This window comes from Euprymna scolopes, chromosome 38 (genome assembly GCF_053919585.1).
Source record: "Euprymna scolopes isolate OS-2025 chromosome 38, ASM5391958v1, whole genome shotgun sequence".
NCBI lineage: Eukaryota > Metazoa > Mollusca > Cephalopoda > Sepiida > Sepiolidae > Euprymna > Euprymna scolopes.
In genome coordinates this window covers 25,588,419-25,612,506 of record NC_136519.1, presented here as the reverse complement: position 1 = coordinate 25,612,506, position 24,088 = coordinate 25,588,419, and the positions used below count along the sequence as shown (strand labels likewise).

Below are 24,088 nucleotides of genomic sequence, written 5' to 3'. Positions count from 1 at the left end.
TCAAATTTTGTTTTACTTTATAAAAACAAAAATACTGCATGAATTTGCATAACTTTTGGTGTAAAGCTATTTTTTATAATCTAACGGGTAGGTACATAATAATTTTTTTGTGAGATTATAATTTTTTAATATTGGAGTAAAATTGAATGAGCGCCATTTTTTTTCTAATGAGTTACTAGTTATTATGGCTAACAGCCACTCTAAGGTGAAAGATTAGTTTTTTATTATTGAATATTTCAACGTTGTATGTTGCTGTTATGCTTTAAACGGTTTTATTATTTTTGTACGACAAATCAAGGCACGACAAATGTATGACAACTACTCCTACTGATTCTCTATTGTGTGATATTTAGGCGTGTCAAATTAGGGCACAACAAATATCTATTTTATTATTATTATTATTATTATTATTATTGCTGCAAGGAAGGTTGGCTCCCTCTACCGTGCTAGAAAACTACTTACGCCTGCCAGTATCCTATACCTCTATAAGGCAACCATTCGCCCATGTATGGAGTACTGTTGTCACATCTGGGCTGGTGCATCTGCTGCTTGTCTCTCGCTCCTGGACAGGGTTCAAAAAAGAGTCGCAAACCTGATAGGTCCTGAACTGTCATCTGGGCTTCAACCTCTGTCCCATCGACGAGATGTTGCATCCCTCTGCCTGTTCTACAAATACTTTAATGGTGAATGCTCTGACGAACTGCAAACACTTGTACCTCCCCGACGTAACTACCCCCGACAAACCCGACAAGCTACTAAGTCTCATCCCTTTACAGTGGAGATCCCTAGGTGCAAGAAAGCCTTTTACTCCAATAGTTTCTTCCCCAGAACTGCGGGTCTTTGGAACTCCCTTCCGGGATTCTGCTTTCCCAACTGCAATGATATGCAGAAGTTCAAGTGTAATGTTAACAAACATCTTTCTACTCTTCTCCCTTCATAATGACCCCGCTAATTAATTCCCTAATAGTAGCCCCCTGCTTCAAAGTGGCACTGTGCCTTGTTTGGGGTGAAAATTGAATAAAAAAAAAAAAAAAAAAAAAAAATTATTATTATTATTATATATTTACTAGCAGGCTACCCGGCGTTTCTCGGTCGTAAAATACACATAAATATTATATTTTAATTTATGCAGAATTCTATAGGTATTAAGCGTAACATTAAATTCCTTTAAAAAAAAATGAAGTAGAAAAATGGAGACATGTGCATGCGAGTCTTATGTTTTTTCTCCTAAACATTTCACTTCTTGTAAGTAAAAATAAAATACTCTTGCTAATATCGAAACCAAAACCTAGAGACAGTGAGCGAAGCACGATAACCATTAGACCAGTTTGGCACGATCTTTAAAGAATGTTTTCAAACCTACTTATTCTTAACATAAGTAATCTCTTATGGGAACGATTCGCACATGCGCAGTCATGAAACAGCTGACAAACAAATAAAAATCCACTGACAGTAAGTACCAATTTTTCAATTTTTATCTCTTGGCAGCTTTTTTACAAAGGAGTCACCACTTATCAAGGCCCAGAGGCCACTCGAGGATGGATAAGGATTAATAAGTGTACAGTCGTCACTGAGACAATTTTGTAGTAATCGTTAGTAGTGGAAATTTGGTAAATTGGATTACTTAAGTGGAACGGCTCATCAAGAACTTTTTTATGTTGAACTTGAAGACGACCACATTATAGTCAGCTGGAAAGCAGGCAAACGGAAGACAGTTCCACAGATTTGCAGTTCTAAGAAAGAAGCTTTGTTCATGGAATCTACATTTAGGTTTAGGCACAGATAAAGAGTGGGGGAAATTATTGATAGTGTTTACGATTAGACGAGTGTTTCTCATGAACGTCTGGCGAGGGGACCATAGATTGGAGCTCAAATAAGCACTTGCTTTGAAAATAACAATAGACTGGCTCGCAACGTCTCTTCTGTGAGAAAGAGGTTGCAGGGAAGTGAAAACAGCATCCCCCACTAGGCGATAAAGTTCATTTTGAATTCTGTCAAGGCAGGATAAGGCCTATCTAGCAGCTCCTGCCCAGATGTGGCAACAGTACTCCATCCTTGGATGTACCTGGCTCTTATTTAGGTAGAGAATTGCATCAGCAGTGAGATATCTACTGGATCGATAGAAGGATCCCACCATTTTTCCAGCGACCTCTGATGTATGTGTTCCATTTCAGATCAGGAGTAAAGGTCAAGCTCAGGAGCTTGTCAAAACATGGAGCTTTCCCAAGATGAGAGCCATTCATTTCAACTGATTCCAGATGGGGATCAGAGCGTTGATGATGTAAAGATAGAAATTTGGCATTAAAAGTAACCAGCCACCTCTTTCCCCATTGTACCACATGCTGCTCAAGATCAGAGGAAAGAGAATCAGAGAGAACTTGGTCGTTTACGGCCTTTGATGTACTGCCATAGATGGTAGTATCGTCAGCATACATGTCTACGAATGATCTAAGGATGTGATTTGGAAGATCATTGATGTAGATTAGGAAGAGAGTTGGGCCCAGGATGGACGCCTGAGGGACTTCAGCATTAATAATATGAGCTTCTGATTTCTGCCCATTAACCACTGCTCTTATGAACTTATCAGACAGAAATGATTTCATTGTAACTGGAGCAGATTAAAACCTACTAAAAAATTTTCCACATGTCTGAATACCCCATATACCAAGTTTCAAGTCTGTAAATCAAAAATTCGTAGGGTATATAGGTTAAGAACTGTCCTCACACACACGCACATTTTTACCTTTATAGATATACTAGCAGATGTACCCGGCGTTGCCCGCTATTAAACATAATATTAAACTCCTTTAAAAAAAAATGGGAAGAAACTGAGAGATGTGCATGCGGATTTTATGGGTTTTTTTTAAACAGTTCAATTCTTGTAAGTAATAAAAAAAACTTGATCTGAGATTGAAAACAAAACCTAAAGACATTGCGTCAAGTATGATAATCATTAGGCCAGCTAGACACGAAAATGGAAGTATTTTCAAACCTACTTACTCTTAACGTAAGAAAGCTATCATGTGAACGATTCGCGCATGCGCAGTCATGAAACAAACAGACAAATAAAGTTAACAATAAAGTTAACAAGCAGATAAATACATATAAATAGATATACCAAATTTCAAGTTTGGAAATCAAAAAATTCATAGAGTATATAGATTGAGAAGTGTTCTCACACGCACACATATTCTCACCTTTATAGATATAATAGCATGGGTCCTCGGCGTTGCCCGGGTGTTTGGAGGCGTATGCTGAGCAAAAAAAATCAAAAACACGGCCAATTTTTTTTAATTTGACCCCTATTATGACCCCTTAGCATTTACTGTTTTGGGCTCAAATCAAGTTATTAAGTTAGATCCATGTCCAAGAAACCTATATCTAAAATTTCAAGTGTTTAGACACAAAATTGTCGGAGAAGTTTGGTAAATTTCTCAAATGTCAAATCGTTGGACTTTGACTCCTTAACAGCCAAATTTCTGGCCGAAAATCGATCACATAGATTTTTCCAAATCTCAGTACCTTGTATATCAAATTTCGAGTATGTAGACTTAAAATTGACAGAGTTATTGCGTAGGGAAATGTACACAGACACACAGACACGTTCACTTTTATAGATATATAGATAGATTTTCGCTAAAACTCTTTGTAAAAAATAAGCAAGTTTTTTTTTTTTTTAAATAGGGGATAATATTTTTAAAAATATACCTACGAACCGAACATAAAAAATTTTCCCTTCAGTAAAAATACAAATATATTGGTTTACTTTTTTTAAATCGTAAATGCTTTCTTTTTTTCTTTTTTATCGTAGATGCTTGTTTGTTTATTCTAATAGTAAATGTTAACAAAAAAAATTACAACGAAAAGTAAATATATAATAAAACAAAAAATTATTTAATTCTTTTCAAATCTCGGCCTGTCAGTTCGAAAAATAAAACTTGTTTATTTTTTATAAAGATTTTTAGTAACAAAAAAAACAAAAAACATGTCAGTCCGTCTAAATAAAAATTGGTTGCGTCTTCATGTAAGAATACCAAGTGACTCGAATGACCTGTCTAAATATCACGCAAAAAGACCATCGGCACGGGCAGTTGTTGTGCCTTGTCTCACATTTGTCGTGCCTTAATTTGTCTTACATAATTATTAAAACGCAGATTCTATGAACAAAGCTTATTTCCCAGAACTGCCAACCTATGGAACACTGTTCCGCTGGCCTGCTTCCTGGTTGAATACAACCTAGTAGCCGTCAAATCCAATGTAAACAAGTTCTTGTTGAGCCGTCCCAATAAATAATCAAGTTCTACCCAATTTACACCATTAGCAATTACTAAAATACCACCTTACATTCATTAACTCTTATCTCGAGTGGCCTTTGGGCCTTGATAAGTGGTGAAGTAATCTCCTCCGGCTGCAATGCACTTGTACCATTCCAACAACTTTTGAAAGGCCCCATGGAAGTCCTCTTATGTGAGTGTGTCAATGACCCTTATCACAGCCTCTTTCATCTCCTCAATTGTCTCATAACGATAGCCGCTAAGGCTTTTCTTGGGTTAAGGGAATGACTAAAAGTCACATGAAGCAAGGTCTGGACTATAGGGAGGGTGAGGAACTATCTTGATGCCCAACTTAGTCAAATAGTCTGTGACAAGGACGAAGTTGTGAACTGGTGTATTAATACAAATCTTCCACATTTTCAGTTCCTCGTGAATAATTGTGTGTACAGTTCCCACACTGACATCAATTTCTTGCACTCTAAAATCAAGTAGTGTGGCTTTCTTCAAAATTAATAATATGTCTTTCTTCAAAATCAAGTAGTATCTCTTTCTTCAAAATTAATAACATGTCTTTCTTCAAAATCAATAGTATGTCTTTCTTCAAAATCAATAATATGTCACTCTTCAAAATTAATGTCTTTCTTCAAAATAAATAACATGTCTTTCTTCAAAATCAAGTAGCATGTCTTTCTTCAAAATGAATAATATGCCATTCTTCAAAATGAATAAAATGTCTTTCTTCAAAATGAATAAAATGTCTTTCTTCAAAATTAATAATGTCTTTCTTCATAATAAATAATGTCTTTCTTCAAAATTAATATGTCTTTCTTCATCAGGTGGTAAACGCGACGGGTAAACTCTGAATCTCCTAAGTGCATCCTCACCAATTACTGCCTTCCATAGTTGTTGTCGTCTCACCACGTCTTGGCCAAGTAAGCCTCTGGCCGGCTTTGGGTAAGATTGAAACCGCTATCTGCAGACAATTCTCACCTGGAATCTTAGAGATCCAACGTCTCTATCCACTGCTGAGAATACAGTTAGGAGATTCGGAGTTCCTATCCCGTTGCGGTTACCACCTAATGAAGGCCAGAGAAATAGTTAGCCAAAACGTCGTGAAACAACTTGTTGGGTAGTGGTGTTATTTTTAGAAGCTACCAAATGTGCGACTATGTTTCGTTATTCTTATTTAGTGTTCTTGTTTAGATGACGACTTATATATTTGTTGTTGTTCATGTTTGTGAGCATCTTAGAGTGATCATGTTGAATCTTGTGAGATGGAGACATTGGTGAGATATCGATAGGTATATACAAAGAGACAGACAGTTCTGTATATATGAGAGACAGGATACATATAAAGAGAGAGATAGTTATTATATATGTATTTGTTGTTTGTGTTAGTCTGTTCATATTGGTGTGCAGATATATCGCATATATATAAAGAGAGAGACAGTTCTGTATATATAAAGAAACAGGGTACATGTTAATACAGGAGAGTCCACGGCATGTAATACACAATGAGAGGAGATTTGATATATAGATAGATAGACCGAGAGTTTGACATTTATACTTTTGACAGTTCTGTGAACGGGAGTGTTTCTATAACATTTATACTTTGACATATATACTTTCTAACACATATTTTTTAGATGATGATTTTATCAAAGTTCTTATAACATAAATGGACAATACCTTTTCTGTTGAATAACAACACAAAGACGCAGATACAAAACCACATGATGACGTCCTTTATTTCATGACTGGTCCTGATTTCGCTCGAGGAATTCAAAGTTTCTTAACATGGCTTTTCTTTAACGTTCGCTTCCAAGGTTTTGTGTCAGCAGCTGTCTCTGACCTCTCTCTCTCTCTCTCTCTCTCTCTCTCTCTCTCTCTCTCTCTCTCGGCTCTTCTCCCCTCTTTCTCCCTTCTCTCAGACTGCATCTAAAACTCTACCTATATTGAGAACTCATCACGTCATCGCATGATTAAACATGTGCTCATCGAGCACGTTGCCTTGACATGCGTCACGTTGCAAAACATGCCACACTGACATCCCCAAATTCAGTAACCTATTTTTCGAGTAACCTCTTTACAAAATATGTTTACAATTTCAATTGACGATTAAATTCCTTATTTTAATTTTCACAGAAACAAATTTCATCATTACATTCCTTTTCCAATAAACAGATATCTAACTATTTTGTGTGAGCTAAACAATTGCGATTCCACTATCCTGATTTTCAATAACATTCTGTATTTATTTTAACTAATGATTAGAATTCTCAATTCCAAATCTAGCTTCGCAAGTTCGAATCCTTGACTATCCTATTTCATATTTACTCACTTACAAGAACAGGCTTCTGTTATTGTAACAAACTAAGAAAGATGAGGATAATAGTCTGCAATAAAAAAATAAATAAAAGCATTTACTTTTGAACAAATACATTTGGTGGATGATTAAATCTTTGAAACATATCTTACTCCTCATCTGGTGGCATCACATTAATGAAGAAAAAATCATTCCTAATTTATATATTAGTACAATAGCGTTATTTTCTGTGTTACACTTACATCCGGGTCGTTTAATTGTTATGTACTTCCATTTCTTATCATAAATAATTTTACCAAGAATTCTTCATAAGTTTTGGTTTCGGTTTCGGTCTCAGCTAATGGCACTTGAGTCATCTATTTTTTGACATTCCTCCATTTTCTATACTCATTTCCTTGCCACCCCTCTCTTGCATTCCTCTTCTAGAACGCATAGAACTCACCACACTTTAGTCACCCCCATCGCTTCGCTCTAGCCTCAAAATAACCCCTCCTTATATAACAGCCACTCATTCTCCCTACATTTTTTATCTTTTTTTTTTCATCCTTATGTTTTATATTTCATCTATCTTCCCTCTATATTTTATTTTTATTTTTAAGGTTATTCTACATTGCCATCCTAATGACAGAGGAGGAGGAGGAGGAAATGAATGAAAGCTAGAACAATTCACAGATATAATTACAAAATCAATTTACAGATATAATTACAAAAACAATTTACAGATACAATTACAAAATCAATTTACAGATATAATTACAAGAACAATTTACAGATACAATTACAAAATCAATTTACAGATATAATTACAAAAACAATTTACAGATACAATTACAAGAACAATTTACAGATACAATTACAAAAATCAATTTACAGATATAATTACAAAAATCAATTTACAGATATAATTACAAAAACAATTTACAGATATAATTGCAAAAACAATTTACAGATACAATTACAAAATCAATTTACAGATATAATTACAAAAACAATTTACAGATATAATTACAAAAATCAATTTACAGATATAATTACAAGAATCAATTTACAGATACTATTACAAAAATCAATTTACAGATATAATTACAAAAACAATTTACAGATATAATTACAAAAACAATTTACAGATACAATTATAAAATCAATTTACAGATATAATTACAAAAATCAATTTACAGATACAATTACAAAAACAATTTACAGATACAATTACAAAATCAATTTACAGATATAATTACAAAAACAATTTACAGATACAATTACAAAATCAATTTACAGATACAATTACAAAATCAATTTACAGATATAATTACAAAAACAATTTACAGATACAATTACAAAATCAATTTACAGATACAATTACAAAAACAATTTACAGATACAATTACAAAAACAATTTACAGATACAATTACAAAAACAATTTACAGATACAATTACAAAATCAATTTACAGATACAATTACAAAAACAATTTACAGATACAATTACAAAAACAATTTACAGATACAATTACAAAACCGATACAGAAAACCAAGATGAAGAATTCGAATCATTTGTTTAAGAATATATTCTCGAATAGCCGAGCGGTTCAGTATTGTTGAAGAAAGCTAGCCAATAATGAGGTTGGCTCGTCAAGTTTGATGACTGTCGTTCGGGTCATTTGAGTATGTGTAAATATTAAATGATAGAAGTGAAACTGTATTATCTTTTTTTATATAAGAAAACGTGTTTTTGAGAGAGAGCATTGACTGACGCCATGTTGTTTGTTGTCAAGCGATGTTCAGAAAAGACATTCCAGTAATCCAGTTTAAGTTTGGGAAATCCAATCAAATAATGCCACCGTAAGGAAGCGTTCAGTATTTATGCATGGTAGGTATAATGGGTAAATTTTAAAAGTATGGAATGAAAAGATAAAAACTGATGATGCGATCACTATTATGAAGCCAGTGTAAGACAAGTTCCGGTCTCTTCTTGGTGAATAACAGAATATATTTTAAAGAAGATAAAATCACCTTCAAGCTTCTCAAACTATGACTATTTTGGGAAAGTGGCCTTCATCGGAAATATTAAAGGAGTTTATGATATTAAATAAAATTGACCGATTAATTTACAAAACATGCAGCAGGTATTGGCAAGTAGTGTGAATATATTGAATCTATATATGGTTTCTGTGTATGCATTGCTGTAATGTTTTTTTCTAGGCGGGAAAAATCGTCTCTAATTTATTACTTAATATATATATATGTATATATATATATAGTAATTTATAAAATATATATGGTGATTAAGCTACAATGATAATCGCCATATATACTTTATAAATTGCTAACTAGCTCTACCTACGTATTGAGCACTTTTGAAGTAAATACTTAAAGTTTACGCATAAATCTATACTTTCGTATATTAATTTTATGTGAGTAAATGAAGTAGTTATATATATATATATATATATGTATGTATGTATGATACGCATCAAGTGCGCTTGAAAGCTAAATTACAACACAATTTTCAGAAAATAAATAAATATTTTACTTGTTTGACATTTATAATTTAAATATATTTTGGAGTCAAACTCCATCCTCAGTATTTTGTTTGCTTCTTCTTCTTTCTTGCCATTTTATAAAGTTGGAGAAAGAAAAGTCAGTACTAAAGATCAGCGCGTTATTTCTCAGCAGTTGTATTTTGAAATGTCGGGAATGGTGCGTTGACTGCGCGAGATTAACGTCAGGGTGTGAGTTCAGTTATAGAAGCGTTGATTTAAATCGACGCTTCTATAACGGAACTCACCCCCTGACATACATACATACATACATACATACATACATACATACATACATAAGAACTTGAAACATAAAGATCTTTTCCAAAATTACTGGATTCAGCATTAAATAATCCGAAAAAGGTTGATATGCCGTAAAACAACCCAACCAAACAATATGATTTATTGTGAACGCCCAGATTCATTTTTATTTGTATAGATGCTTAAATATAAAAATGAAATTTAATCGTTCTTCTTTTGTTTTTTACTCAGCGTCTGAGACTGCTGTGGAATTGTCCCATTGCCATTGTGAGAATGGTGGTACCTGCGTTAAAAAGGATGAAAAAACATACGTTTGCAAATGCTTGACTGGTAAGCTTTTTATTTATTAATTTATTTATTTATATGGAAATCGCTCCAGATAAGACATGAAGCCACTTGAGCTAAAAAAAATAAATAAATAAATAAAAATACCGCTACAAGATTTAAAAAAATAACAAATAATAAATGAATAGATTCCAAGCCAGATAGCAGCAATCTTACCCCTTTGTCAGAAACATTGCCCTTGGAATGTGAGGACTAAACGACAAAATAAGGGAAGTGAAAGTTACGAGGCTGCCAAAGGTAAACTTTTGCATCTACAGAAATTATTTCAAACTAATTTTTAGTTAATCAAGTTGAGAATCTTTCTCGGATTCTCCTGACTCATTTTTTCCATTTAATTCTTCGGTGGCTGATACCCCCCTCCCCATATATATCAGGTCGGCGCAAAAGTTTTTGTCGATTTAAAATTTCATTTTTAAAATGAAAAACTGTATTATTTGAAAATCTTTATTCATATAAATAAGGGCCTTTGCACTTTATAATTTGATTCCATCTGTCAACAAGCTTATAAATGCCTCGCTTGTAAAATTATTTAGGTTTTCATGTGAAATATGAATTTATTAATCCATGTTCAACTTTTTTTTTTTTACAAGGCAGTCATCATTTATCAAGGCTTGAAAGTCACTCAAGGATAAGGGTTAATGAGTGTCAGGTGGTCACTGAGACAACAGTTTAGTGATGATTGTTAGTGGTGGAAATTTGGTCAGTTGAATTACTTGGGTTGACGGGTCATCAAGAACTTGTTTACATTGGACTTGAAGACAACAATATTGTAGTCAGCTGGAAAGCAAGCAAACGGAAGAGAGTTCCACAGATGTGCAGATCTAAGAAAGAGGCTTTGTTCATGGAATCTACGTTTAGGTTCAGGCAGAGATGAAGAGTTCGGGAATTTATTGATAGTGGTTTCAGCTAGACGAGTGTTTTTTTTTGTAGAGGAAAATTGTTTTTTTTTTTATTTTGACTTTGCAGAACGTGATTAAGTTCTGCAAATGGAAAGAAAAAGCAATAACATCAATACTTGGAGCATTTTAGGTTAATTTTCCTTGCTCCTCTGCCTCTCTCTTTCTCGCTCTCTCTCTCTCTCTCTCTCTCTCTCCTAACTCAAATCAGTTTAACAAGGAAAAAGCAGGAAGAAAAGGCTGTCAGTATTGCACTTTTCTTACGTCTTGCTTCTTTTCCCAGCAGCAGCCGTTCATCATCATCATCATTATCATCATCAGAGCACAATCTTGTGCACGAGATATCGTTTCTGGCTATTTAGTTGCTGACACTCGAACTCTGGCGTAACTTTTAATTCCTTTTTAAAATGAATGAAATAAAAAAAATAAAACGGAAAAAACTGAGATATGTGGATGTGAGTCTTATGTTTTTTCCTAAGCAGTTCACTTCTCGTAAGTATAAAAAAAATAATACTCAAGAGAAAAATCCGATGACCTCCCCCACAAACCAATTGTTCGATTTTTACCTCTTAACAGCTCTTTTTCCGGATGAAAAGCGATTAAAAGTTTTGCACATGTCTGAATACCCTTTATACCAAATTTCCAGTCTGTAGATCAAAAATTTGTTGAGTATATAGGTTGAGAAGTGTCCTCACACATACACATATTTTCACTTTTATAGATATATATATTAGTTCAAAGATATTTGCTATTATTCCAGGTTTTTATGGGAATGACTGCACCTCGCTGACCCCAGAAAAACTTACAACACAGATAAAATATACAAGTAAGTACTAATTTTTATGTTAAGTGCCAGAGTTCCCATGCTGTCAGAAATTACTGTATACTTTTGTTTTTTTAAAGAGTTCTGAATTTTTTAGATGAGAAATGATTGTTCATATTATCTGGATTATTTGGACTACTGTTCTCATCTTGAGTTGTGAAAATGACACTCAAGATGAGAATAGTGTTGGAATTTATCAATGTTGGCAGAGTTTTTAACTGTTATATTGTGAAAGTTGTAAGAGTCGTCTCCCTTTAACAGCTTCAAAATTATGCTTATTTTTCAGTGATAAAAGCTTTTTAAGTAACTTGGAGTTGCTTCCCTTTGTCTGTATATATAGATTGTGATTACGTGTAGATATCTCTCTTCGTCTCATAATGTAAATAAAAGCAAATGTTTCTCCGTGTCTGCGTATTAAACGAAAAACATGTTTATATGTGCATTTCTTTTTTGTTGATGTCTGTTGCCTTCCACGGTGTGAATCCCACTTAAAACAAAGTATGTTTTATTTGATTCTTAACTTTAATAATTAACCATCAAACAATAGTCTGAATAATCCAATTATGTACTTTTTATTATAGTTATTACCTTAAGCTATTAGTAAAGTTACTGGGACATTAACCTATTAGGGGTGATACTGGATTAATAGTAACTAAGTAGTTAACGACACTGACTGAAAACCTTGGCGTGTCTAGTTCAAACCCACACTTGACCTTGTGTCTCACCTCCAGGAAAGGAGGCAAATAAAAATAAATACTAAGTACTAATTACTGATCAGGCTCAACTTTGCTTTACTTCAGTGACCTAAAGAAAACCAGTACATCATTACGATTATAATCGTATGTTAAATTTTATTTTTTAATCCTTTGAGATGAGACTTCATAATCTGTGAATTCATTCTTTTACGGAATGTAATTCTCATTTTCATAGCTGTTGTTTCACACGATTCATCCAACTCATCCTCTGGCCTTCTTCAGGTGATTAATCGCGACAGGATAGACGCAGTGGATATGGTTCCAGGTGAGCATGGTCTGAAAGTAGCGGTTCCAATCCTACCCAAAGCAGGCCAGAGGATCAGTTGGCCAAAAACGTGGTGAGACAACAACTATACAAGGCAGTAATTACTGGGGATACAGTTACAAAAGTCAGCATTCCTATCCCATTGCAGTTAATCACCTGAAGAAGGCCAGAGGATGAGTTAACTAAAACATGGTGAAGCAACAACTATGAAGATGGGGATAACAGCCCACAAAAGAATGCATGCACATTTTATTTATTCTGGCCTGCATAGCTCTAAAAAGTTAGCGATATTGACCCCTGTTTGCAAACTTTGAAGAGCTCTTATTTAAACTGAGCCAAAAGTAGAACGTAAGATGATTTGAGCGAAATTGTGCTTGAAATATAAAAAAAAACGGTTTCTTTAAAAGACACGAAAAGAATATGCTTGTCTTCTTCTTCTTTGCTGTTCAATTCTATCATCAACTAAGTCACTTTCCGGAAATGACGGGGAATAGATGATGTCGTAAAAAGAAACACGACACGTAGAAAAAGGTCAAAGTTCATGGCTAATATGGACAACAACATTTTCGTTAACATGTAAATATTGGAGAAGAAAACCAGACGATAATATGTCCAGAAAATATGGACGAGGAAAAGGTTGGCGATTCCATTTGTAAAATTGATGTCCCATTTGCTGGGAACAAAGAAAAGTTCATGCTAGAAAAATGTTTGTATCTACGTTCGCTGTTTAAGAGCAGAGCGAATTCATGTGTGTCTGCATGTATGTGCGTGTGTGTGTATGTCAGTGTGTGTGTGTGTGAGAGAATATTGTAATGGTATCAATCCACATACGTGCAGTTGGTCGTTATGTTGGATCCTTGATGTCGTTGTTATTTTTGTTGTTGCTGATGTTGTTGAAGCAATTGTTGCGATTATTGTTGTTATGGTTGTTGTCATGATTGTTATTATTGTTGAAGCAAATGTTGTGATTGCTGTTGTAATGGTTGGTGTCATTATTGTTGAAGCAAATGTTGTGATTGCTGTTGTCATGGTTGTTATTGTTGTTGAAGCAATTGTTGTGATTGTTGTTATCATAGTTGTTATCATTATTGTTGCAGTAATTGTTGTAACTGCTGTTGTCATGATTATTGTTACTGTTGTTGAGCAATTGTTGATTTCTGTTGTCATGGTTGTTATTGTTGTTGAAGCAATTGCTGTGATTGTTGTTGTCATGTTTGTTGTGATTGTTGTTGAAGCAATTGCTGTGATTGTTGTTGTCATGGTTGTTGTGATTGTTGTTGAAGCAATTGCTGTGATTGTTGTTGTCATGGTTGCTGTTATTGTTGTTGAAGCAGTTGTTGTGATTGCTGTTGTTTGTAACACTGCTGCTACAGACACTCTCTATTGGTTATTGTGTAAAAGATGGGACATGTTTCATTTAATATTTCTGGTTTGTAAACGGAACGTGGGTGTGATGTGAAAAGTCTTTTTCAGCTTAACGCGGGTGAGAATATTGCAGAAAAATATAAATGATGCTTTAATAAATCTGAAAGACAACGTTATTAATTATCATGCTTAATTAATAACAATATGCATCAAATGAATTATATTGATTTAAAATGCCCGTTCTGATATGTCTATTTCTGACCTGTGTCAGCTATGTTTCCTGTGTAACTCCAATTACCATTATTCTTTTGGTTTTTATCTACAGAGGTTGCTGCCATTGTTGTGCCTATTGTGTTGTTAATACTTATTGCAGCCGTTGTGCTGGGCGGTTTCTTCTTCATGAAAAAACGAGGGTGAGTTGATCATCTTATAAAAAGCGAATTTTATTTCTGTTACAAAATTATTTTATTATAACTATCATGTTGACAAGAAAGTTTTTGCGATTTTTAACTTTTAAATTCAGATGAACATATCCTGGCTTAAATAAAAAAAATTATTGATCGAAATAAGCACCATCAGAATCAACACACTTTACCAACACAAAATATGTGTATTCATGCCTGTAACGTAAAAATCTTGCGTTTTGGTGGCGATGAAGTCGCTGAAGGTGTTTTTGATATCGCTTAGGTTTTTTAAGCATTTCTCACACACAGTTTTCTAGATGCTTAAAAAAGTGGTAGTCGGTAGATGAGAGGTCTGGAGATGTGGTGAATGAGGCAGAGATTCATAGCCCAATTTGTTTAACTTCTACCGGTTACAAATCACCAAACAGTCACCATAACCTTCTTTCTGTGTAACTCTGGCTTCAAGAAGTGTTATGAAGCTTCGTCGGCATCCAACCACTGAGCTGATTATCGCTGGTTGTTGTAAATAACCCACTTTTCATCACAAGTCACAACCCCGTCGAGAAACGCCTCGTTCTGGTTTGCATAAAAGAAAGGAAGATGACACTTCATAACAGCGTTTCTTTTGGTTGTCATTCAATTCATGAGACACCCATTTACCAAGATTTTTGTCTTTCCAATCTCTCTCAAATTGTTGGAAATCTTTGTATATGTTACGTTAGAAGCAGGTTTTTTTAACAGTTGTATGTGGATTGGCTTTGACTAAGGCTCTTAATTGATTGTTGTCAACATCCGATAGTCGAATACTACGCTCACCAACTTCAAGACTCTCATCGTAGTCACAAAATTTCTTAAACCACCATTGTGCTGTGCGGTCAGTAGTGGTTTCTGGGCTAAATGTTTCATTGATATTGCAGCTGTTTCAGCAGTTTTCGGCCTAGCTTGAATTGAAATAAAAAAATTGTGCGAATTTGCTTTCTTTTTTTTTTGATCTTGTATTCAACGTTCTGAAAAGAAGACATAATTGTTTTAAAACGATTGTAATTTAAACGATTAGATAAAGTGAAAAACGCTCTTTAAAATGAGATATAAAGTAAAGGTGTTATAACGAAAAGTTATTTGAAAATACATCATTTGAAATCAAAATTAAAAATTCTGCAAGAACTTTATTCTCAACCTAATAGGTTAATTTTATACTGCTTCGGAATCTATAGAGAACAAAGACACAGACACAAAGTGTCTTTTACACACACACACACACACACACACACACACACATATTTAACTAGTTGACTGAAATATACTCATGATTGTGTAGCAATAACTATCATACCATTTGTAGTATGCTTTTCAAGACAAGTAAAATTAAAATAGATTTAATATATTAATATATAGGATACTCTCTGATGCGAGTAATTGTTTTTGTTTTGATTTTTTTTACATGGAGGTCACCCCTTATCAAGGCCCAGAAGCCACTCGAGGATAAGGGTTATTGTGTGTACAGTAATCAATGGGGTAGTGTTGCATTATTCGTTAGTATTGGTGTATTATTCGTTAGTATTGCAAGCTTACTTTCTTTGCACCAGTATTGGCAATGTCTTCAATGTATTTGTTTCAATTCATGTTACCAGTGAATGTTAAGCACTCTCTAAACGAATCGAGTCAGAAAGGTAGAAGCTTAACATGCCAGCAATCTATTTTAAATATTATATCAATCAATGAATCTGTTTTGCCCTTAACTCCTCTTATCAAACCATTAAAAGAAAAGAAAATGTATTTAGGCATGATTACAAAATCAGAAAATTGGAAGAGAAGTTGCAATTACCTTTTTATTTTTTATTTTAATGGCGTAATAAACTCTTCTGAGAAGTTAAGGGCAGAACAGATTCATTGCTTGATATAATAATTAAACAAATGATTTTGCGCTACGAAACAGTTACTGTCAAGAATTGTGAATGTCAATATACTTAAAGGAATAAATTGTAAGATGGTCAACATCATGAAATTTGGAATATAGACTTTTGTCATTTGTTTGTTACATGCATATATATACACATATATGATGATTACAACGTCTTGTCAGACGAGTGCCACTCCCTCAGATACTGAAAGTCCATGAGCCTGAAAATGACTTATTTAGTTCTGACGGCGAATTCACACACTCAAGCAGACATGACACTGAAGACGGTCATTGGTATACATACATACATATACATACATACATACATACATACACATACATACACACATACATATCTATAAACATACACACATACATACATACTTACATACATACACAATACATAATACACATACATATACATACACGCATGCATACATACACATATACATACATATGCATACGCACACACATATACAAATACAAACACCCATATACATACATATACACATACAAATACGTACACATATGCACATATACATACATTTACCTACATATACATACGCATATATATATGCATTTATACACAAACATATATATATGCATATATACACATACATATGCATACATACGCACAAACATATATATATATACATACAAACGCACATAAACATATTTACACACATATATACATAGATATACATACATATACAAACACATGTGCATATATAAACATACATACACATATGCATACATACATACAAACATACACACATACATACATATGATGATGGCAGATCACTTATTACATGTTTCCAGCATTTCAGGCATACACGCATCACAACTTTTCCATCGCCACAGGACAATTTTTATAGACAAATGCCTGAGGGAGTATCTATACCAAGATGATGTTACAGAGTTTTAGCTTTGTACAACAGCTAAATCTCTCTCTCTCGGTTCAAAATGTTAACATCCAGCAACAAGTAAGAGCAAGCTAGCCAGCAACAAGTTAAACTGCAGACCAGTTTAATTTAATATATATATACATACACACACACATATATATATATATATATATATATATATATATATATATATATATATATATTACAGATCTGATCTATCAGATATTGTCTGAATCTTTTTGTCCCAATCACTGCCACACTTTGATTAACAATCCTATTTCTGCTGCTTTTTATGCATCTTAGTGAACAACTTCCTATAACTTTGTTTTACTGATATTTACTTATTTCCTCTTTTTCTTTTACTTCTTTACACTGACGGAGTGGAGTGGTGCCGGATCGTCCATATTATCACATTACTTGCTTGATTATCTATCATACAACCTAAGCACTGCCTGTATAATCATTCTTCCGCCGATTGAAAAAAAATTAAAATACAAACTAAAACTGTAACATTTTTATCTGATCATTTCTATTTTTTTTTTTTTTTTTTTTTTTGCCAGCAGAAAATTTTTTTTAAACAAGCCCCAAATTACAGGTGCGTCCTTGCCTCACACCCAGTTGGGTGCCGTATCATTTCAAGATGGCGATGACGTCAACATCGGTACACCACCTCTCAGCTATGACATCATGTCGGGTCAAGAAGTTGTAAGTAACCTCTTTTATTTCTCATAGTGTTTTTTTTTTTTTTTTTTGTCTTTTAACTTTAGGAGGGAAGGGTCATCGCTTATCAAGGTCCTGTGGCAACTCTAGGAGATAAGTGTTAGGTGAGACAACAAGATCAGTTATGGTGGAACATGATCACCATGCTATAGGATGTTCAGAAAGTCACTGAAGAGTTAAAAATCTTTGTCATTTTACCTTCGATGATTTTTTTCTCTATTTCAGATATTTTACAGATAATATTTCGGAAATTAATTCTGGATAAGTATAGCCCTGAACAACGTACGCATGTTGTGAAATTGTTTTACCCAAATCAAGCAATGCTTTGGCGACAACATTATCTCTCGCTATGGCAATGTCAAATGGTCACCACACCCCCAGACTTGACTAGCCCCGACTTTTTTTTTGTAGGGATATCTTAAACAATGAGTCTATGTCAACAAACCTCAAACCCTGCAAGAATTGAAGGAAAACATCAGGAACGAAATAAGGGAGTTAAATCGCAATCCAGAGATTCTGCAATCTGTCATAATGTTTCGGAAAGAGCACAAGTATGCGAAGCTGAAAATGGGCAACATGAAAAAGACATTATTTTTCATGAATAAAGATTGTTTGAGTTTTGCATTTTTTTTTTTTTAATTCCCAATGTCTTAGTCAGCTTGTGTTAAAATTACAGAAAGATATCATCAAAAATAAAGAATCTATTTAAATTTAAAACCTGTCAGTGACTTTTTGGACACCTTGTATAAGCTGATGTAAGCAACTTTCTAGTATGATAGAGAACCCACCTTCCTTGCAACCTTCTCAATATATTTGTTCCAATTCATGTTGCTTGTGAATATTAAACGAGCTTTCAGGCAGTGCATTATCAGTCATGGCGATCGGTGGTTGAGAAGGTTTCTTGCAATTCTCAAATGAAAACAGTTTAGTCTTTGCAGCATTGAACGTTACCATCCATTTATGTTCCCATTCCATTACAGACTGAAGATCTTCCTCTAAGGTTTCAGCCATATGTGTTCATTCGTTTTCCCCTTGTATCTGCCATAGAACATGGTGTTATCAGCAAATATACCCATCTCGAAGTGGATTTTATCAACAAGATCATTTATGAATAGCAGGAATCCCAATATCAACCCCTGCGGTACATCTGGATTTATATCGAGTTGTTTTGACTACAGCCATTGATGACAACGTTGATTTTTCTCTTGCATAAGAAGAATTTAATTATATTAATTATTCATTCTGTTTAATTTTCATTGGAAGATCTTTGTGCCAGACCCTGTCAAAAGCCTTAAATATGTCTAGGGCTACTGCCCTCGCCTCCTCTGTCTTATCCAGTGTGTGGTATATACGTCCAGAGATTACAGTCAGAATATCTGTAATAGAACGAGTTTGCCAAATCCATACTGTCGGTCAGAAAGAAGTTTATTATCTGTGGTGGTGGGCTCGTGTTTGATTGATTGAGAGCTCAAAGATTTGGGCAAATAGAGGGAAGGGTTAGGGTTAGGGTTAGGGTTAAGAGACTAAAGGGACGATAATTGAGTGGGTCAGTTCTTGCATCAGAATTCTTACCATAGAAGCGCGATTGTCCGGCAGTCAGGAAAGCAAGATTCGATTAGACCTTTGCTGAAGAGTTTGGAAACAACTGGGGCAACTTCGGTGAGCATTTTTTAAAGTAATATAGCAAGGATAAGATCAGACCCACACACCTTTGAGGTTTTTTATGGCATGATGAACATGAGAGGGAATGATTTTCAAATCATTGAGTGTGGCTTTGATTTAAATAGTTTATTCAAAAGTTTTGTATATATATAGAGAGAGGAAGGCCCCAAAACGGTGCATATTCTCTCCTGATGACCCAATAGTATCTATAAGACGAAATACCCTCCAAACATGACTATATAAAGTTTTAAAAGATATGCTATGAAATACCCCCAAAAAGCATCATCCTATAAAACTTAGACGAGGAAAGCCCTAGAAAGGCGCTTTATCTCTGATATGAAATTTATCCGAAAAGAAAACAGCTAATAAACATCAGTATATACAGGCTGTTTCTCTCAAATACAACATCTTCTGTTGTTCGCTTGCTTCATAACGAGTTTCTACTACTGTTCAGGTAGTAATTTTTATCATATATATATATATATATATATATATATATATATATTAAAAAACGCACTCTACATAAAAAATAAATCTTGGTCGCGAAAACCTGCACATGTCTATTATTTTATATTTATGACGAATCCTTTCCAATTAAAATCCGTTTAGCATTATGCATGTGCAATTGGGAAAAGCAAACACACTTGATATGTGCCAACATTATGTGAATAAACTAAATCAAAACAAAATGGCCACTGAATTTTATTTGATGCCGTTTTTATCTAAAAACGAAACTCGAATTATAACTAAAAATGATTTCTGATTTGATAATATTTATGAATAATAATATAAATTAATAATATTAAAAAAAAAAAAAAAAAACATTTACGACGGCTATGTTAAATTTTTCTTGCATTAATCTCTGGCCGCGACCGTTAAACATTACCAGGTTTTATGTTTTATTTATTTATATTTTATTAATTCAATTTTTTTTTTTTTTTTTTTTTTTTTAGAATCCTCTCGAGAGTGAATACAGTTCGGAAAATCCGACATGTCCAACGAACTTCAGCAACCCCATGTACGGAGTTGAACGGCTACAGAAGAAAGCTCCTTCAGCCCCGGGTGCAAGACAACAAAGCCCTGAAGCCAAAACAAGCGAAAAACAAGCAGAGAGCACAAAATCAAAATCCAAAAACGAAAATTTGTATGTGACCTTAAAAACAGGCCGAGCGTTCGATCCAACGGAAGACACGGATAAAGACACGGCCGGATTGGTTAAACTTGGGGAACTATAGGAAATTTAAAATAAATAAATAAAATTGTTCGGTACTGCTTGAGCGTTGAGTTCCATGGCGACCAGCAGAATTATTTAATGGTCGCTCCTTTGGTCCCCCTCCCACCTTAGTCAAGGCTTAATGCATGCGCACGTAACATTTTTTATTTACTGACGTTGGCTTAGTAACTTGATAATTTCGTAACCCTTAAACGGATACCGGAAGATTTAAATTGGTTCATTATTGTTGTACCTATTTACAATGCCTCCCCCCGGGACAGAGTTAGACAGCAGGGGCGTTTTTTAACGTGGAGAAAAGGTACAAAAATAAAAAAAAAATGTCTCAGTCGTGAAGGACTGCGTGCTTCTCCACCGAAAGAGAACAAGAAATGGAAGTACAGCACTGCAGCAGTGCAGTGCAGCGCAGCACTCAGTGTAGCACTTTGATCTTGGCCAAGTTGTAATGAAAACAAAAAGTTTCATTCACACAAAACCAAAAACACATACTAATGATAAATGATTTATTATTCATTGAAATGTACTCATTTTTAAGTGAAAAAATTCATAAAAAATAGTTGTTTATGTGCGCGTGTAAAAATGTTTGTAAAAGTAAGAAATAATTTTAATATTCATTTTAAAAAATTGGTAATTTTTTTTTTTTATTAGGTCCACCTTATAAACACCCTCAACCTCCTCATGTTAAGAACAGCTTTCGGAATAAACACCATGAGGGGGGGGGATATTTAAAATTTAACTGATATTTGTTGTCAGCATACCCACCCGCAAATACTATTTAAAAAAAAAAAGAGAGAGACAGGTGTAAAGTGCCCGTTGCATAGAAGTAGATTTATTTATCAATGAAAGTTGTCATTTAAAAAAAAAAAATTGTGGAGGTAGACCTAAATATAAATGTTTACCAAAAACTTATCCGCTCATGTAAATTAAAAACGTTTGTAAAAGTGAGAAATTATCAATACATAGTTTAGTTATTTATTTTTTTTTTAATATTAATGAAAAGAGTTAAGCTAACCTAAGTAAATACATGAATTACAAATGTTTGTAAAAGTGAGAAATTATTAATAAATGTTTAGTAACTTTTTTCTTTTAATATTCATAGAGAGTAAAACTTTTTTTCAATATTCATTTCATGAAAATAGTTAAGCCAACGAAAATAAATAAATAAATGTTTGTAAAAGTGAAAAATTATCAATAAATGGTTTAGTTACTTTCTTTATTCATGAAAAGAGTTAAGCCAACATAAATAAATAATGTTTGTAAACGTGCGAAAGGCAACGTAAGTAAATAAATGATAAATGTTACGTGCGCATGCGTTAGCTTTGACTAAGGGGAGGACTAAGGGAGCGACCATTAAATAATTCTGTTGATTGCCGTGGAACTCAACGCCCAAGGAGTACCAAATGTTCAAGGAGAGTCGTTCGATAATGAGGATTGTTTGGTTTTTGTTTGTTTGTTCTTTTTGCAGATTCGACTCAACAATTTTTATAAGAAATATTTTTTTTCATTCCACTTAAAATACAAAATTATTTTACAAATAAAATTTCTATTAAAAATATAAAATATTCTTCGGCATTTTTTTTTGTACTTACATGAAACTTACGGAGCATTTTTTATCTTTTTAATCTTTAAACTTTTTATTTTTATTTTTTATTTTTAATAAGGATTTCTTTGCAGTGAAAAATAAAACAATTTGCGCGTTTTAACGCCACAATCTTGTACGTTGTGATATTTTGAGTACAAAACAGGATCCGAATGAATAAGTAAAAAAAAAAAAGGAGTAATAACGAAACGGTTGAATATATATGAAAATTCGGTACTTTAATCTAGGCATTAAAAAATGAAAATATATAGATAAAAAAAGGGGTAAAACTATACAAACACCGTGACAGCGAATTAACCCTAACCCTAACCCCTAAACCTAACCCTAACCCTAACCCTAATCCTAACCCTAACCCTAACGCTGTCACGGTGTTTGTATAATAATACCAAAAAAGGGGGGTACCTATATACATAGATTCGAAAAAGTGGTCATAAAACAAATATATAACAAATAAATGCTATCAAAGACGAGATAAGTTACTTTTCTACCAAACTGGATGAATTTTTAGTATTTTTATTTAATGTAAAGTGTTTATTCGGCTCGAAAAACATACAGTGTTTACCGATGTATTTGAAAAATGCAAATGGCGGCATGCTTGCTGTTAAACAAAAAAAACTATACAAAATACTGTTAAAAACTCGCTCAATATATGTTACCGTGACATAGGCGGACATATATTCGGTTGGTTTCTAACAGTATTTTGTATAATTTGTTTGTTTGAACTCATTTTACCAGACTTATTGAGTTCAATAACGAGCATGCCGACATTTTTCTTTTTAAAATATATCGATAAACATTGTATGATTTTTCGAAGAGATTGCGCGTTTTAAAGTGAGTAAAACCACTAAAAACCTTACCAGACAGGTAGAAGAGTAACTTATTTTGCCTTTGATAACATTTATTTGTTATATTGGTATATATTTGATTTTTGACCACTTATGTGTATAGTAATACAAACCCCCAAAAAGTTATATTGTACGTATCCATTACGGAATGAAGATCTCCGAAAAAGAAAATTTACTTAATTTGATCGAGTAGTTTTCTTTTTTTTTTTTTTAACATCGGAAAAGCACGTTTTTATGACAGCGCGTTGAAGGTAGCCAACTTTGATTTTTTTTTTTTAACACGCAACTCAGTTTAAAGCGCCGACCCCCCCCCCCCAAAAAAAAAGAAACACTTGATTAAATTATGTGAATTTTTTTTTTCGGAGAACTTCATTCCATAACGGATACATACAATATAACCTTTTTTTTATATTTTTTAATGTCTTGATTAAACTGTACAAGTACCAAAAATTCTATTACTAATTACTCGCTAGGTTAGCATGTTGGATATCGTCCTAACGAGTGTAAAATTGCTACTTGCGAGACATTGGCTTCAGTTCGTTGGTTGGAAGCCACTCGAGGATAAGGATTAATAAAATTGTTAGTTGTAGCAAATTATTTCAACCCGCCCTGTAGAATACTCCCCAAATCTTCGACTTCATGAATTGTTCCTATTTCAAAGAGAAACAAATTATTCTCTATCATTCAAAGTTGATCACACAGGTGTATGAAAGAATTTGTTCATATTAACTTCTAACTAAAAACTCCCCACGCTATGCGCTTTCTTATAATATTCATTTCTTGTAAGAATTGTATTCCAGTAATAAATTATAAGCACTGGGAGTTACTTATTGTTTTAAATGGAAATCGCTCCAGACAAGGCAAGAAGCCACTTGGTGTAAGGAGCTAAAAAAAAACACTATTCAGCGTCAAAAACTTGCCAGCGATAACTTTTCGATGGGATAGATTCTGACCCAGAAAAACAGCAATTCT

General features: G+C 33.6%; 1 protein-coding gene across 2 annotated transcripts in view; it reads left to right on the top strand.

Annotated features, from left to right (window-relative positions):
- Positions 1–20,817, top strand: part of LOC145263100 (low-density lipoprotein receptor-related protein 2-like) — a 599,989-nt gene extending 579,172 nt beyond the window's left edge. The window contains exons 78-82 of one of the 2 annotated variants that reach the window (XM_080120027.1): positions 9,632–9,730; positions 11,402–11,467; positions 14,175–14,262; positions 17,622–17,763; positions 20,394–20,817. In XM_080120027.1, the coding sequence (XP_079976153.1) occupies positions 9,632–9,730; positions 11,402–11,467; positions 14,175–14,262; positions 17,622–17,763; positions 20,394–20,675 (677 nt within the window). In that variant the 3' untranslated portion in view covers positions 20,676–20,817. Of the gene's footprint in view, positions 1–9,631; positions 9,731–11,401; positions 11,468–14,174; positions 14,263–17,618; positions 17,764–20,393 lie in introns of both variants that reach the window. The other variant, XM_080120026.1, reaches the window with a different exon arrangement.
- Positions 20,818–24,088: the final 3,271 nt, after the last annotated feature.